Source organism: Bufo gargarizans, chromosome 8, assembly GCF_014858855.1.
Source record: "Bufo gargarizans isolate SCDJY-AF-19 chromosome 8, ASM1485885v1, whole genome shotgun sequence".
Taxonomy (NCBI): Eukaryota; Metazoa; Chordata; class Amphibia; order Anura; family Bufonidae; genus Bufo; species Bufo gargarizans.
Window position 1 is genome coordinate 39,078,225 of NC_058087.1, and position 14,288 is coordinate 39,092,512.

At 43.8% G+C, this 14,288-nt stretch overlaps 1 protein-coding gene across 1 annotated transcript in view; it reads right to left on the reverse strand.

The window, feature by feature from the left end:
• The window catches only part of UBR3 (ubiquitin protein ligase E3 component n-recognin 3), a 147,540-nt gene that overhangs the window by 107,026 nt on the left and 26,226 nt on the right, over positions 1-14,288 (reverse strand). The window contains exons 9-13 of the mRNA XM_044304442.1: positions 12,444-12,585; positions 11,324-11,428; positions 9,744-9,914; positions 4,788-4,820; positions 407-870 (exon numbers count right to left, since the gene is read on the reverse strand). Of these exons, the coding sequence (XP_044160377.1) occupies positions 407-870; positions 4,788-4,820; positions 9,744-9,914; positions 11,324-11,428; positions 12,444-12,585 (915 nt within the window). The remainder of the gene's footprint in view (positions 1-406; positions 871-4,787; positions 4,821-9,743; positions 9,915-11,323; positions 11,429-12,443; positions 12,586-14,288) is intronic.

Sequence of the window (14,288 nt, forward strand, 5' to 3'; positions counted from 1 at the left end):
AACGTGTTTCGCTTGTTCATTGGGTAATCAGCAGCACCTTTACACAGGCAGATTATCACCAACGTGCGTTTATACAAATGCTCGTTAACAATAATCTGCCTGATCATCCTGCAGCGTAAAGGGGCCTTATTATGTATGGCCAGCCATACTTGTACTCTACAACCCAATCTGACATGGAGACACATCTGCACGCACACTGGATGGAACAGTGGTTGAGGCAACTGGCTTACAACCATCAAGTAATGTGCATGGGTCCAATTAATTAGAATGAAATCCATGCACGATACTTGCTGGGCATCGGACAGTTGCCTCGGGTAGAAGAGTATGACTGTATAACCCCTTTATAGAATATTAATATAGCCCTTTCTACTACTTTCAATAAGGCACCCGTGCAGTATTCGCTTACCTTTCCTCTTTATCCAGTGTTTTCTTCTCTGCAGGACTAGACTTTTTGGGTGGGACAGGTGGAGGAGCTTTCCGACAAATTTCATCAATGCTAAGTTTGTTCAAGCAGCTTTTTATTGCAGCCTTCAATAAAATCCTTTCCACAGCAGTCACTCCATCCCCATGAGCGTATTTGGATAAATCTGCTTGGATAAGACAATCTGGATCCCCCAACCAAGGTGGGCAGTAGGAGTCCGTCTTCCCAGACAGTTTCTGGTGAAGCTTGATCAGTAAGGACAGCATGCTCTCCTTCACCTCTAAAATCACTGTGGTTAATTGCGGCGTAGAGCCAGGCGCTGTCCACTTCAGAGCCGAGGTCTTAGGCCGCACAGCTTGATTGGCTTCGCTATTGCTCCGGTTTATTATCTCCTGGAACTTCTTCCGCCGTTCAGCAACCAAACTGAAAACTTGAGCAGTGCCGGAGTTCTTGGGGGGAAAACACATGAATTCAAAGAGTTAGTAACTGCAGTGTACTAACACTCACTCATACTGAGCTACCATTTAAAAGGGCTGTGCCACAGTGGACATTTATCAACTATCCATAGGACATATAATAGCTGATCACTAGGAGCCATCAAAAGTCACTAGATCAGGGGGTCCAAAGCCCCCTGTTCCTCCTTACTGCACACCAAGAGTCTATTCTAAGGGGCGGACATACCTTACTCTTCCAATCAGCCCCACAGACTCTTAATAGAGCCTATTCTTGAAACAGCCTCACTGCAGTCATGCAATGAGGAGGAACGAGGAGGGGCTTGGGACCCACATTCTACCGATCAATCCTTAGGATAAGAGTTTAATATCAAATTGGTGGGGGTCCAACTAGAGATCACTGAAGGAGTCGTGATGCACCAGAAAGAGCCCTGCGTCACGCTTCATGGTTTACCAGGCACTACTCCATTTTGTAGTAGCGGTGCCTGAATGGAATGGAGCTGCAGAGAACTTCAATACCAGACATAGCCACTACCAAATGTATGGAGTAGTGCCTGGTAATGTATGGAGTAGTCAGCTGAATGGTGGGGGGTGTCAGACACTGGACCTCCTAGGCATAGGCCATCAATATCAAAGTCCAGGAAAACCCCTCCATTCAGACGTTTGTAGTGCATTGCGTATCCGCAATACAAGCGGCCAGCACCCCCCATAAAACTGCCTATTCTTGTCTGCAATTGCAGACAAGAACAGGACATGTTCTATTTTTTTCTGGAGATGCGGACCGGAAGATCGGGGGCGCGCTCCGGAAATGCGGATGCAGAGAGAGCACAGTGTCCATTCCATTCTGCCCCCATAGAGAATGAATGGGACCGCACCCATTCCGCAATTTGCAGAACGGATGCGGACCCATTATACGGACGTGTGAATGGAGCCCAACACATACTTTTTCTAAACTACTAAACTTCTGCTGCACTTTTGCATAACAGCAGTGATGAAAGACGACGTTGTCTCCATGGTCAGACCACTATTTTAAAAGTACTTCACGTGAGGCATTTTTCATCATACTGTGCTTCAAAACCTCATTGTTCCAACTTTATTAGAAGGGTACAAGAAAGGTCATAAATAACTGCTTAGAATATAGAGCAAAAAGATTAGCAATTACGCTTAACTGATGCAGAATAAAATAAAGCTGGCACATAATGATTAGACTTTATTTGCATAGAAAACCATGCACAGGCCAGGACTACTGGGTCATTTATACCCAACACACATGCAGTCCCTTCCAATGCCATTCATCAAAATGAATTTTCTTTCTTAAAAAAAAAAATTAAATAAAATAACTCTGTTGAATGAGGCAAATGAGAAAGACTGAATATATGGAAAAAAAAGATTCACGAGGCACAGTTAGAACAGATGACAATAAAGCAAGGTTAGGCTAAACCAAGAGTAAAAGGTGCATCTACATGCCGAGACGAGCAGCAGATTGTTGGAAAGGGAGCGTTTCTTTCTGACTGTCGGCTGCTCGTTCAGTAGAGGTGAAGAGCTGCATTTACATGCAGTGATCACCTCCACAGTATGAGGAGGAGGAATGGCTATTGCAATCGCTCGTCCTCGTACAGCTGCATTGTTCCTGGGCAGCAGATCGCTGTTTAGACAGCACAATCTGCTGCCCAAAAACAATAATTAAGGTTCTGCATGAACGCCATTTTGCTTATAGATCGGGTTATCTGTGGAACCTTTACACAGGCAGATTGGCAGAAACGAGCGTTCTCAATCATCTGCCTGATTATCTACACATGTAAATCCACCTATAGGAGAATACACAGATTAACTATCAAACGCTGGCTATACACCTTAGATAGCAGTCGGCTGAATGCTTGTTTGGAGAACAATTATTCCTGCCAACCCATCCATACATATGCATGCTCGGCAAGACAGATCATTAATGTGTTATCTGTAGAGGCGCGAAGCAAGATGCTGCCAGATACAATGGGCACATTGAAATCTAACATGCCTAATGCTGATGTCAGGGGACATTGGAGGGCAGGCTGGCCCTTTAAGGACATCTTGACTTTATTATCTGCTTCAATAAAATCTGACAGATGATCTGACCCCCATTAACTTACAATGGTTTTAATGCCGGATCCGTCATTGCCATTTTAAAGATAATAAACACGGATCCGTTCATAACGGATTCTGCTGGTTGTATTATCTAGGCGGAAGCGTTTTGCTGATCCATGCCAGATACAGCAAAAACGCAATGTGAAAGTAGCCCTACCCCCATGTGGAAGGAGTCTCCTCAGTTTTACTGCCCTGCTACTGCAGAGACATTGCCCTTTCCCAAACAAGCAGAAAACCATTTCTTTTGACTGCCTGCAGTGAACAGAGGATCACTATGAAGAGACCTGGCAGCGAAGGAGACTGACTGAGCGTGTGTGACCACTAGCAATCAGCTCAGGAGGTTGATGTGAATGCTGCTATACACTCTGAACACCAGGTGGATCCATGTGAAAGTTTAATTCGATGGAATTAAACGTCATCGCTCTTCACTGGATCCATATTTAATGGCGTATAAATGGAAAACATTGCTTATTTTCTACAATCTAAACAATAAATATCATATTTAATGGCAGGACACCTCCTTTAGAGAGGTTGTGCAAGAATTGGGGGGGGGATTAGCAAACTCTCCCACTTGGCCGGACCTGTAAAGGGAAGCTTACTTACCTGCTTCCCGGTGTTGGCTCCCCTCTCCTTCTCCTCCATAGCAGGCCTGGAAGAGAAGGAGGGGAGCCAGCACCAGGAAGCAGGTAAGCAAGCTTCTCTTTACAGGATTGGCTAAGTTGGCAAACTGCCCCCCCCCCCCCCCCAATTATTGCACAACCTCTAAGGCGAGGACCATACAAAGAAGCTTATTCCCAATAGCGCAGTCACTGCCTTGTTCTCCGATCAATGTGACTGCATCAGCAAACATTGCCGTGTATCAAAGACTAAGTGTACCAGCCTGGAAATTAAGATGCCAGCCTTTGTGTATTCATTTACATGCCTCAAAGGACCGTACTGTTATAGTGAAGAATTGCTCAGATACTAGAGGCCATTCAGGCAATTTTTTTTCCCCCAAACACTTGCACTGTTTTCATGACTGCTCATTTATGGCTTCTTACACAATGTACCGGAATATCGTTTTATTTAAACTGACCACAAAAGTGGATTTATTCGATACTATGAAGGGTCAGGGCCTTCGCAGCGCACGCCTTCTCACAGCTGTACGTCTGCACGATATCTATGTAAGGCTACTTTCACACTAGCGTTCGATCGGATCCGTTCTGAACGGATCCGATCATAATAATGCAGACGGAGGCTCCGTTCAGAACGGATCCGTCTGCATTATATTAGCAAAAAAAAGCTAAGTGTGAAATTAGCCTGAGCGGATCCGTCCAGACTTTTACATTGAAAGTCAATGGGGGACGGATCCGCTTGAAGATTGAGCCATATTGTGGCATCTTCAAACGGATCCGTCCCCATTGACTTACATTGTAAGTCTGGACGGATCCGCACGCCTCCGCACGGCCAGGCGGACACCCGAACGCTGCAAGCAGCGTTCAGGTGTCCGCCTGCTGAGCGGAGCGGAGGCTGAACGCCACCAGACTGATGCAGTCTGAGCGGATCCGCATCCATTCAGACTGCATCAGGGCTGGACGGAAGCGTTCGGGTCCGCTCGTGAGCCCCTTCAAACGGAGCTCACGAGCGGACAGCCGAACGCTAGTGTGAAAGTAGCCTAACCAATGCATTTAGAAATGTCACATAAAATCCATTTACTACACTAATGGGTTATTAAACACCATGCAAGGCCAGAAGCCAAGGATGAAACACCTGAAGCATTTCAAGCCATCCAAGGACAAACATCACACATCTACCTCTCTCTGGAAGGAAGGCCGCCTGGGAGCCTGCTAATGGATAATGAAAAGCATTACTTCTAATGTAGGAAAATCTGTTAAAGCAGAATGAGTTTGTCATTAGGGCACTTACTTAAAAAAATATATATACAGTGGATATAAAAAGTCTACACACCCCTGTTAAAATGTCAGGTTTCTGTGATGTAATAAAATGAGACAAAGATAAATCATTTCAGAACTTTTTCCACCTTCAATGTGACCTATAAAGTGTACCACTCAATTGAAAAACAAACTGAAATCTTTTAGGTGGAGGGAAGAAAAAATATAAAACTAAAATAATATGGTTGCATAAGTGTGCATACCCTTAAACTAATACTTTGTTGAAGCACCTTTTGATTTTATTACAGCACTCAGTCTTTTTGGGTAGGAGTCTATCAGCATGGCACATTTTGACTTGGCAAGATTTGCCCACTATCATTTGCAAAAACACTCCAAATCTGTCAGATTGCGAGGGCATCTCCTGTGCCCTCTTCAGATCACCCCATGGATTCAGGTCTGGGCCCTGGCTGGGCCATTCCAAAACTTTAATTTTCTTCTGGTGAAGCCATTCCTTTGTTGATTTGGATGTATGCTTTGGGTCGTTGTCATGCTGAAAGATGAAGTTCCTCTTCATGTTCAGCTTTCTAGCAGAAGCCTGAAGGTTTTGTGCCAATATTGACTGGTATCTGGAACTGTTCTTAATTCCCACGAGCTTAACTAAGGCCCCAGTTCCAGCTGAAGTAAAACAGCCTCTTGGCATGATGCTGTCACCACCATGCTTCACTGTGGGGATGGTGTTCTTTTGGTGATGTGCAGTGTTGTTTTTGGGCCAAACAAATTTTTGGGAATTATGGCCAAAAAGTTCAACCTTGGTTTCATCACAACACCTTTTCCCACATGCTTTTGGGAGACTTCAGCTGTGTTTTTGCAAAATGTAGCCTGGCTTGGATGTTTTTCTTGGTAAGAAAAGGCTTTCGTCTTGCCACTCTACCCCATAGCCCAGACATATGAAGAATACGGGAGATTGTTGTCACATGTACCACACAGCCAGTACTTGCCAGATATTCCTGCAGCTCCTTAAAATGTTGCTGTAGGCCTCTTGGTAGCCTCCCAGACCAGTTTTCTTCTAGTCTTCATCAATGGTGGACGTCCCTCCAACATTGATGAAGACTAGAAGAAAACTGGTAATGTCACTGTTGTGCTATATTTTCTCCAATTGATGATGACTGTCTTCACTGTGTTCCATGGTAGATCTAATGCCTTGGATATTCTTTTGTACCCTTCTCCTGACTGATACCTTTTAACAATGAGATCCCTCTGATGCTTTGGAAGCTCTCTGTGGACCATGGGTTTTGCTGTGGGATGCGACTAAGAAAATTTCAGGAAAGACCAACTAGAGCAGCTGAACTTTATTTGGGGTTAATCAGAGGCACTTTCAATGATGGCAGGTGTATGCTGACTCCTATTTAACATGATTGTGAATGTGATTGCTTAATTCTGAACACAGCTACAGCCCCAGTTATAAGAGGGTGTGCACACTTATGCAACCACATCATTATTATTATTTTTTATTCCCTCCACCTAAAAGATTTCAGTTTGTTTTTCAATTGAGTTGTACAGTTTATGTCACATTAAAAAGGTGGAAAAAGTTCTGAAATAATTTATCTTTGTCTCATTTTTTTTACATCACAGAAACCTGACATTTTAACAGGGGTGTTTAGACTTTTTATATCCACTGTATATATTTTTTTTTATGCCTTTAGACCCCACTAGGAAGGCTCTTATTACAGCTAGTAAGGCATTTAGTGAGCACTTTATACATTATTGCGTAGTGAGCTCCCTCTAGTGGTGGATGCAAATAGCCAGAATTTTATCCATCAACACTACCGCTGTGTGAGAGATTTGGTGCTTTAACAAAACAAAAAATAATAATTTTGACCCTTATATTACATGGCAGGGTTGCACCAAGTATCGAATTATCAATACTTTTTTACCTGGTTCGATTTGAGCCTGGGATAGGCAATTTTTGATACTATGTTGTGCTATAGCGCAGCTTAGTATCAGTCTCTACCAAAGAACATTGTGCATGCAAAGCCCGGCAGACGCCATGTTCTCATAAGCGGCCGGCAAGTGGAGAAGGAGGGAGAGCAGCTGGCCACTGCCACCACTGATATAACTGAGTGGCCTGATGGGGAGCACAGGGAAAGGATAAACTCACCACAGTCCTCACATTGTTAGATCAGGAATGGCCAACCTGCGGCTCTCCAGCTGTTGCAAAACTACAACTCCCAGGCAAAGACTGCCTACAGCTATCAGCCTACAGAAGGGCATGGTGGGAATTGTAGCTTTACAACAGCTGTAGAGCTGCAGGTTGGCCATCCCTGTGCTAGATGCTCACAGGTTAAAGGACTTTTCATGATTTCATCACCATGTGACCAGTAACATCCACTTGTTGCTGGTCACATGGTGATGACATCAAAGGTCCTTTATCCTTCAACATCCAGAAGGATCTTGATGGAGAAGTTGCCTGCTGTTTTTACAGGTATGTACTTCATGCTATATTTCTGTATTAATGTAAGACACATTGTCTTATTACTTTAGTAGCTCAATGTGCCTCACATCAATAGCAACAGTGACCCCATCATGTACCTCATAATGGGCAACATGGGGTTAATGATGTCGTCACTAACTATTAATATGAGGCACACGGAGGTTCAAATTTAATAAGACACGTGCCTCACATTAATAGTAACCCCATCATGTATTTCCCCCATAATGGACAACATGGGGTTAATGTGAGGCACACGATGGGATTACTTACTATTAGGGCTCATGCACATGACAGTATTTTGCGTTCAGTATACTGGCCGTTTTTTGAGTTCAGTATGCGGTACATATACTGAACCATTCATTTCAATGGTTCAGCATAAAAAACTGAAGTGTCTCCGTGTGCATTCCGTTTCAGTATTTCCGTACCGTGAAAAGATAGAACGTGTCCTATTCTTATCCGCAAATCACGGTGCTTGGCTCCATTTAAGTCAATGGGTCCACAAAAAAAACGGAACACATACAGAAATGCATCCGTATGTCTTCCGTATCCGTTCCGTTTTTGCTGAACCATCTATTGAAAATGTTATGCCCAACCCAATTTTTTCTATGTAATCACTATATACTGTATATGGCATACGGAAAAACTGAAAGGAAACACAACGGAAACAAAAACCGGAATAACGGATCCGTAAAAAATGGACCGCAAAACACAGAAAAAGCCATACTGTTGTGTGCATGAGCCCTTAATGTGAGGCACATGATTGGGTTACCTACTATAAATGTGAGGCACATGGACGTCCAAGCTGATAAAGTCATTTGCCTCACATTAATAGTAAGGGATGTTTCACACAAGCCATTGTGAATTCATTGCAGGAATGAGGTGTGTGTGTGAACATGATCCTCCGTTCTGGACTTGCAGGAGCGCACGGCATTATCAGCTTTATGTCACTATGATTATGTAGAAGGAAGGTCAAGCAGAGGCACATAGCATTATAAATCATGATAATGCCGTGCGCTCCTGCAAGTGCAGTACATTATAGTCAATGGGGCCGATGCAGACCTCCGGCGGCACGCATGCACTAGCGGCAACACTGATCCGGTAGGCTGTTCACCTGCCAGAACAGCCTGCCGCTAGTGTGAAAGTAGCCTTAGACCTCCATGTGCCTCACCTTATTAGTAAGTAAACCTCCTCACATAATTAGCAATCAATACTTTGCCAAAAAATAAAACGTTTCAAGCTGCCTGAACCAAGGGCAGCATAAACGAACAGCAAGTTACCTCACTACCGAATGCTATATTTATTCTGAAAGGCCGTGGCTCTTCAGATAAACCGTAGTTCTGAAAATCGATCCTGGAACAGGGAGAAACATCCCCTGTGCAGATTATCCCACCCGACACATCTAGACTGACAGGTCTCTCCCTATACGCAAATAGGAAGAGACCCGTCAATCAAGACGAGCAGGGAGAAGCCACATAGAGGACTCTTTGCCCCGTGCAGGACTTTTTATTTTTTTAATTAGGTTCTTTGAAACTACACAGTTTCTAATGAAGTAGATTGTCATGTTTTCATGCTAGCAGCAGTTTGGGCAGCATAAAAAGGATGCAGGATTCCTTTGAATGTTTGTGGGGTGAGTAGAATATTCCTAAAGAATTCTAACGTAATATTTGTAATATTAGTGTCCATTCACACGTCCGTAAGTGTTTTGCGGATCCGCAAACTGCGCATCTGCCAAACACGGACACCTGCAATGTGCGATCCGCATATTTGCAGACCGCACATCACAGACACTATAATAGAAAATGCCTTTTCTGGTCCGCAATTGCGGACAAGAATAGGACATGTTCTGTTTTTTTCAGGAACAGAATTGCAGATCCCGAAAAACCGGATCCCAAAAAAAAAACGGATGCGGATCTCGGAAATACGGATTCATATCCGTTCCAGCCCCATTGAAAGTGAATGGGTTCGCAATTTGCAGAATGAATGTGGACCCAAATTACAGACGTGTAAATGGACCCTTAGGCCCCATTCACACGTCCGCAATTTCGTTCCGCATTCTGCGGAACGGAATTGCGGACCCATTCATTTATATGGGGCAGCACGATGTGCTGCCCGAATACGGAATTGCGGACCTGCACTTCCAGGTCTGCAATTCCGTTCCCGAAAAAAAATAGAACATGTCTTATTCTTGTCCGCAATTGCAGACAAGAATAGGAATATTCTATTAGTGCCGGCGATGTACGGTCCGCAAAATGCGGAATGCACATTGCCGTGTCAGTGTTTTGCGGATCCGCAAAACACGTTACGGATGTGTGAATGGACCCTAATGGTGATTTTTTTTATATTAGATTTTTTAGACAAGGCGACATCTACCCTGCAGCAGCACTTACATGTGCAGATGAATGGCTATCCGAACTGGTGCTTGCTGGAGGTTCTCTTCGCACCTCTGGAGCAGTGTCAGGTACACGAACACGCACAAAGTTTATGACATGCCGCATATTACACAGCAAACTGCTACCAGGAAACCAGCTGTCATGGCATCGATCCAGTCCAGGCGTGTCCTGAAAAGAAAAAGGGACATGTTAAAAAAAAAAAAAAAATCTAGTAAAGTAAAATTCTATTCAAAAACGTAACTAAAACACACTTGAGCAATTCAATGTATGGAATGTATCAATCACGCATTTCCTTTGTTTTCTGATCTGTTTTTATTTTCTGACTGCAGATTGCTAATTGTATTTCCTTTAGGGTCCATTCACACATCCGTGTGTGTTTTGCGGATGCACGCATCCACGGATCCGCAAAACACGGACAGCGGCAATGTTGCGTTCCACATTTTGCCGGCACTAAGAGAGTATACCTATTCTTGTCCGCTATTGCGGACAAGAATAGGACATGTTCTACTTTTTTCAGGATCGGAATTGCAGACCCGGAAGAGAGGGTCCGCAATTCCGGATCAGGGGCGCACATCGTGCGGCACCATAGAACTGGATGGGTCCGCAATTCCGTTCCGCAAAATGTGGAATGGAATTGCGGATGCGTGAATGGAGCCTTACATGATTAAGGCCTGTTTCACACTTGCACTGCTAATTCCGGTTTTTATATACGGCAGAGGATCTCAAAACCGGAATTAAACGGATCAGTTTTGATTTTGCACATCAGGATGCATCTGTTCCGTTAGGATGCGGTTGTGTAAAAACAAAAAACGGGAAAAAAAAAAAAACAGATCCGTCACTAAATACATTAAAAGTCAATGGGTGACGGATCTGTTTTTTTATGATTGTAAATAACCGGATCTGCCACCATTGACTTGAGTTGTTTTAAGTGACAGATCTGGTTTGTTCCTTTTCTAGGACCGGTCACAAAACCTCAGCTTGCAGAAACAGTATGCTGAAAGAACGGGAGGCATCCTGAACGGACTTGTTCCTATTCAGAATGCATTAGGACTAAACAGAATCGTTTTTTCCTGGTTTGGAGATCCTCTGCCAGATCTTAGTACAACAACACAAGTGTAAAACAGGCCTATGGGGGAAGCCATCTTGCCTAAGAAGCTGCTAGCATTAAAAGACACGATTTACAGTAGCCACATGGGTCATAGGAACCTGTAGAGTGGAGACGTTCATTGACTTCTATGGAAGACTGTTCTGTGCATTCTCTGCGACCTGTTCAGAGGTCACTGTACAGCGAGGGGGAGTAGATGAGCTGTAACTCCCACCTATTGTAAATAGTGTGATCCTGTGTTATTTATACAAAAGTTTTATCTTTCACTGCAATTTTGCCTGTCATGAACATGAGAAGGTTGCTGAGAAGTGATCTCTACAAAACAGCAAGTGTCAGACTACTATGATGCTTTGTGATCGGAGTCAAAACTGCATGATTTTAGGATTTTCTTTTTATAGAAAAAAAAACACAGATAAAAAGGTGTCAGCAAAGTGAATAAATGGAGGCGATAAAACAAAAGATAGAGCGATACCTCATCACAAGGGTTGTCCTCTGGATAATTTTCCAATCCAAGCTCTATGAGATACAGGACCATGCAGAGGACATGCTCTGACATGTTCTGATGATCCATCAAGATCTGAAAGTAAAAAAAAAAAAATTGATGTAGACAATGCAAAAAAACATAAACAGCACTGCTAAACAACTCTTCACCTGAATGATGTTTAAAGGGGAAGTCCCACCACTATAAGAACTTATACACAGGAGTTCCTAGACTGATGAAGCGGTGGTCAAACATGCAGAATTGCACCCCATCGCTAGATTCACCTCCTTGGGACTGCCAGAGACTGCCTATCCCTCAACAGTTTCAATGGGCGTAGCTATAGCCATACCCCTTTCTATGAGGCCTGGAGGTTGGGAGGGGCACCAAAACATTGTACCTTTTTGTGGGGAATAATGTGTATTTTGTGTTATATGGTGCTATTATATATACCTTTAATTATTGTTAGGGCTCATGCACACAAACGCTTTTTTTCTTCCGTATCCGATACGCATTTTGTGCAGGTCACATAGAGACCCATTCACTTCAACCATGTGCTGTCCAGATCAGTATGTTCATTCTGTGGCACCCGCAAAAAAACACATGTCCCAGTTTTGTCTGTTTTACAGACAAGGATAGGACTGTCCTATAGAGGCCAGGATGTTCCGTTCCCGCAAAATGCGGACAACATGCTATGGTCATTTGCATGAGCCCTTATGCTGCCGTTTTAATTTTCTAACACAAGGCGGTGGGGGCCCATTTTATTTTGCTATGGGGCCCTATGAATTATACTTGCGCCCCTGGTCTTACAGAGTGAAATGGAGCAGCTGCATGCATCACCACTGAACCATTCACTATAGCAACTGCAACCTCATTCTTGTGATTGGGGCAGATATTTAGCTCCTTTCTCGTGGTTAGGGGATACGTTCTTATGGTGGAGCAAACCATTTAATTGCTTGTTATATTATTAGTTTAACTGTCAAGTATTTCATGCAAAGTGTGTAGCGACTCTTTTGGATTTCAGGTGGTTTACTAGCTCCAGCGGATCGGATCTGAGCACATCCCCCAGGAGACTCTGCTTTCTGTGCAGTATTATCACTATGGCCACACGCACCTTGTAGAGAAGAGTGAAGAGGACAATGTGCAAAGTTTTGCAGTGCAGGAGCCTCATAAGCCCTTTGTAACTTGGATGTAGAGGGGTTCTCTTCTTGTAAGGCGGCCACGGGTTTCCAGGACATCGACCGATTTGCTTTAAACTGTAAAAGCACAAAAACAACCTGAAACGTTCAGGCACATGGCAGCCAGCACTCCGGTATACTTCTAATCTTATTAAATCTGTGTATAAAACACAACGGAAAAATAGGGCCCTCAAAATCCCCAGTCTACCATAGTAAAAGAACCGGAACCTTTCACCCTGCAGTCTAAACGGGTTATGCAACTGACACAATGATGGCAGGGCACACAACTGTTATAGGGACAGTCATTGAATGGCTTCTCCTGCTTGTCATGACACTGTCATACAGGCTACCCACAGCACCCACCAAAGATGGCTGTTTTTTGAAGCAAAAACTGAGCAGTATACGTTAACAGGCATCGGTCATCAGATTAGTACCTATAGTACTTGCTGACCTTTTACATGTGCGCCTGGCAGCTGAAGACATCTGTGTTGGTCCCATGTTCATTGCCGTTACACCTAGAGGCTCTGCTCTCTCTGCAACTGCCGCGCCCTATGCACTTTGATTGACAGGACCAGGCAGGTATGATATTTTCAGTGCCTGATCCTGTCACAGAAAATGCAGAGGGCGTGGCAGTTGCAGAGAGAGCAGAGCCTCCAGGAGTAATGACCACGCCCCCATTGATCCTAGAGACTAATTTGACTATTAAAACATCATTTTCCTCAGCAATGCGGACACATATGAACATGGGACCAGCACAGATGTCTTCAGCTGCCAAGTGCACATGTAACAGGTCAGCCAGTGTCATAGGCACAAATCTGCTGACAGATGCCCTTTAATAATGATTTATTATGGGGTCTTCTAATTTCTGTGCACAGAACAAAACTTCTCAGCAGCTTCTTTGGTACTGACTATAGTGAGCCAATCATGTGGCCTCTGAAGAAGGCGAGGAAACAGAAGACCGAAGTGGTCACTGCCATTTTTTATAGCACTCATCAGGGGTCAAATTGGTCAGACCCCCAACGATCAGACAGAGAAACTGAATCTTGCAGAAATTATACATAAATGGACACGTTCTTTCAGTTCACAATGCTGTACCATATATATTATATAAAACCTAATTCTGCAGTCTGGAAGCCCACTTTTTAATGTCAAATTGTTTTAGATTCAGCAGTCTGTGAGGATTCCTATCTTTATAGCAGGTGTAGTTAAATTTTCTGACACAGAGCTCCGGATCCCCTGTATACATGGGTATATCGTGCCCCTAAGCAACACATAACCCTGCAGTCAAGTGCCACTTGGTAACATGTCATCGCTGAGGCCAGTCATTGGCTACAGCTGTGCACGTGACTTTGTCCGCCAGAACGCCAGGGACCGAAAGACCGTAGAATACAGCCAGGATGTAAATGTGATTTTTTTTTTTCACAACACGCTGCAGAAATAAAATCCCAAAAGCCCCTTTAAATAACGTTCTGGCTGCAGCCACCTACAGTGGGAGCTTACTGCATACTATGTAACTGAGTTCAATGCATAAATGAATAAAGCAAGCTCCACCTAGTGGTGGCAACCAGCAAGTATTTTTGAAGTCCAAGTCTGCAGCGTATGTAGACCACTATTTTTGGAAAGCAGTATGACCCTCAACTCCTATAACCAAATGTTAAAGAAATACATTGTGGACCCATGTAGACGACCAAAACTAAAATTGGAACAAACGGGAGGAAATTCACTTCAAAGAGATTAGTAAGCTCTTCACAAACCATGTAGAAAACGCGTCTTCCTCAAAG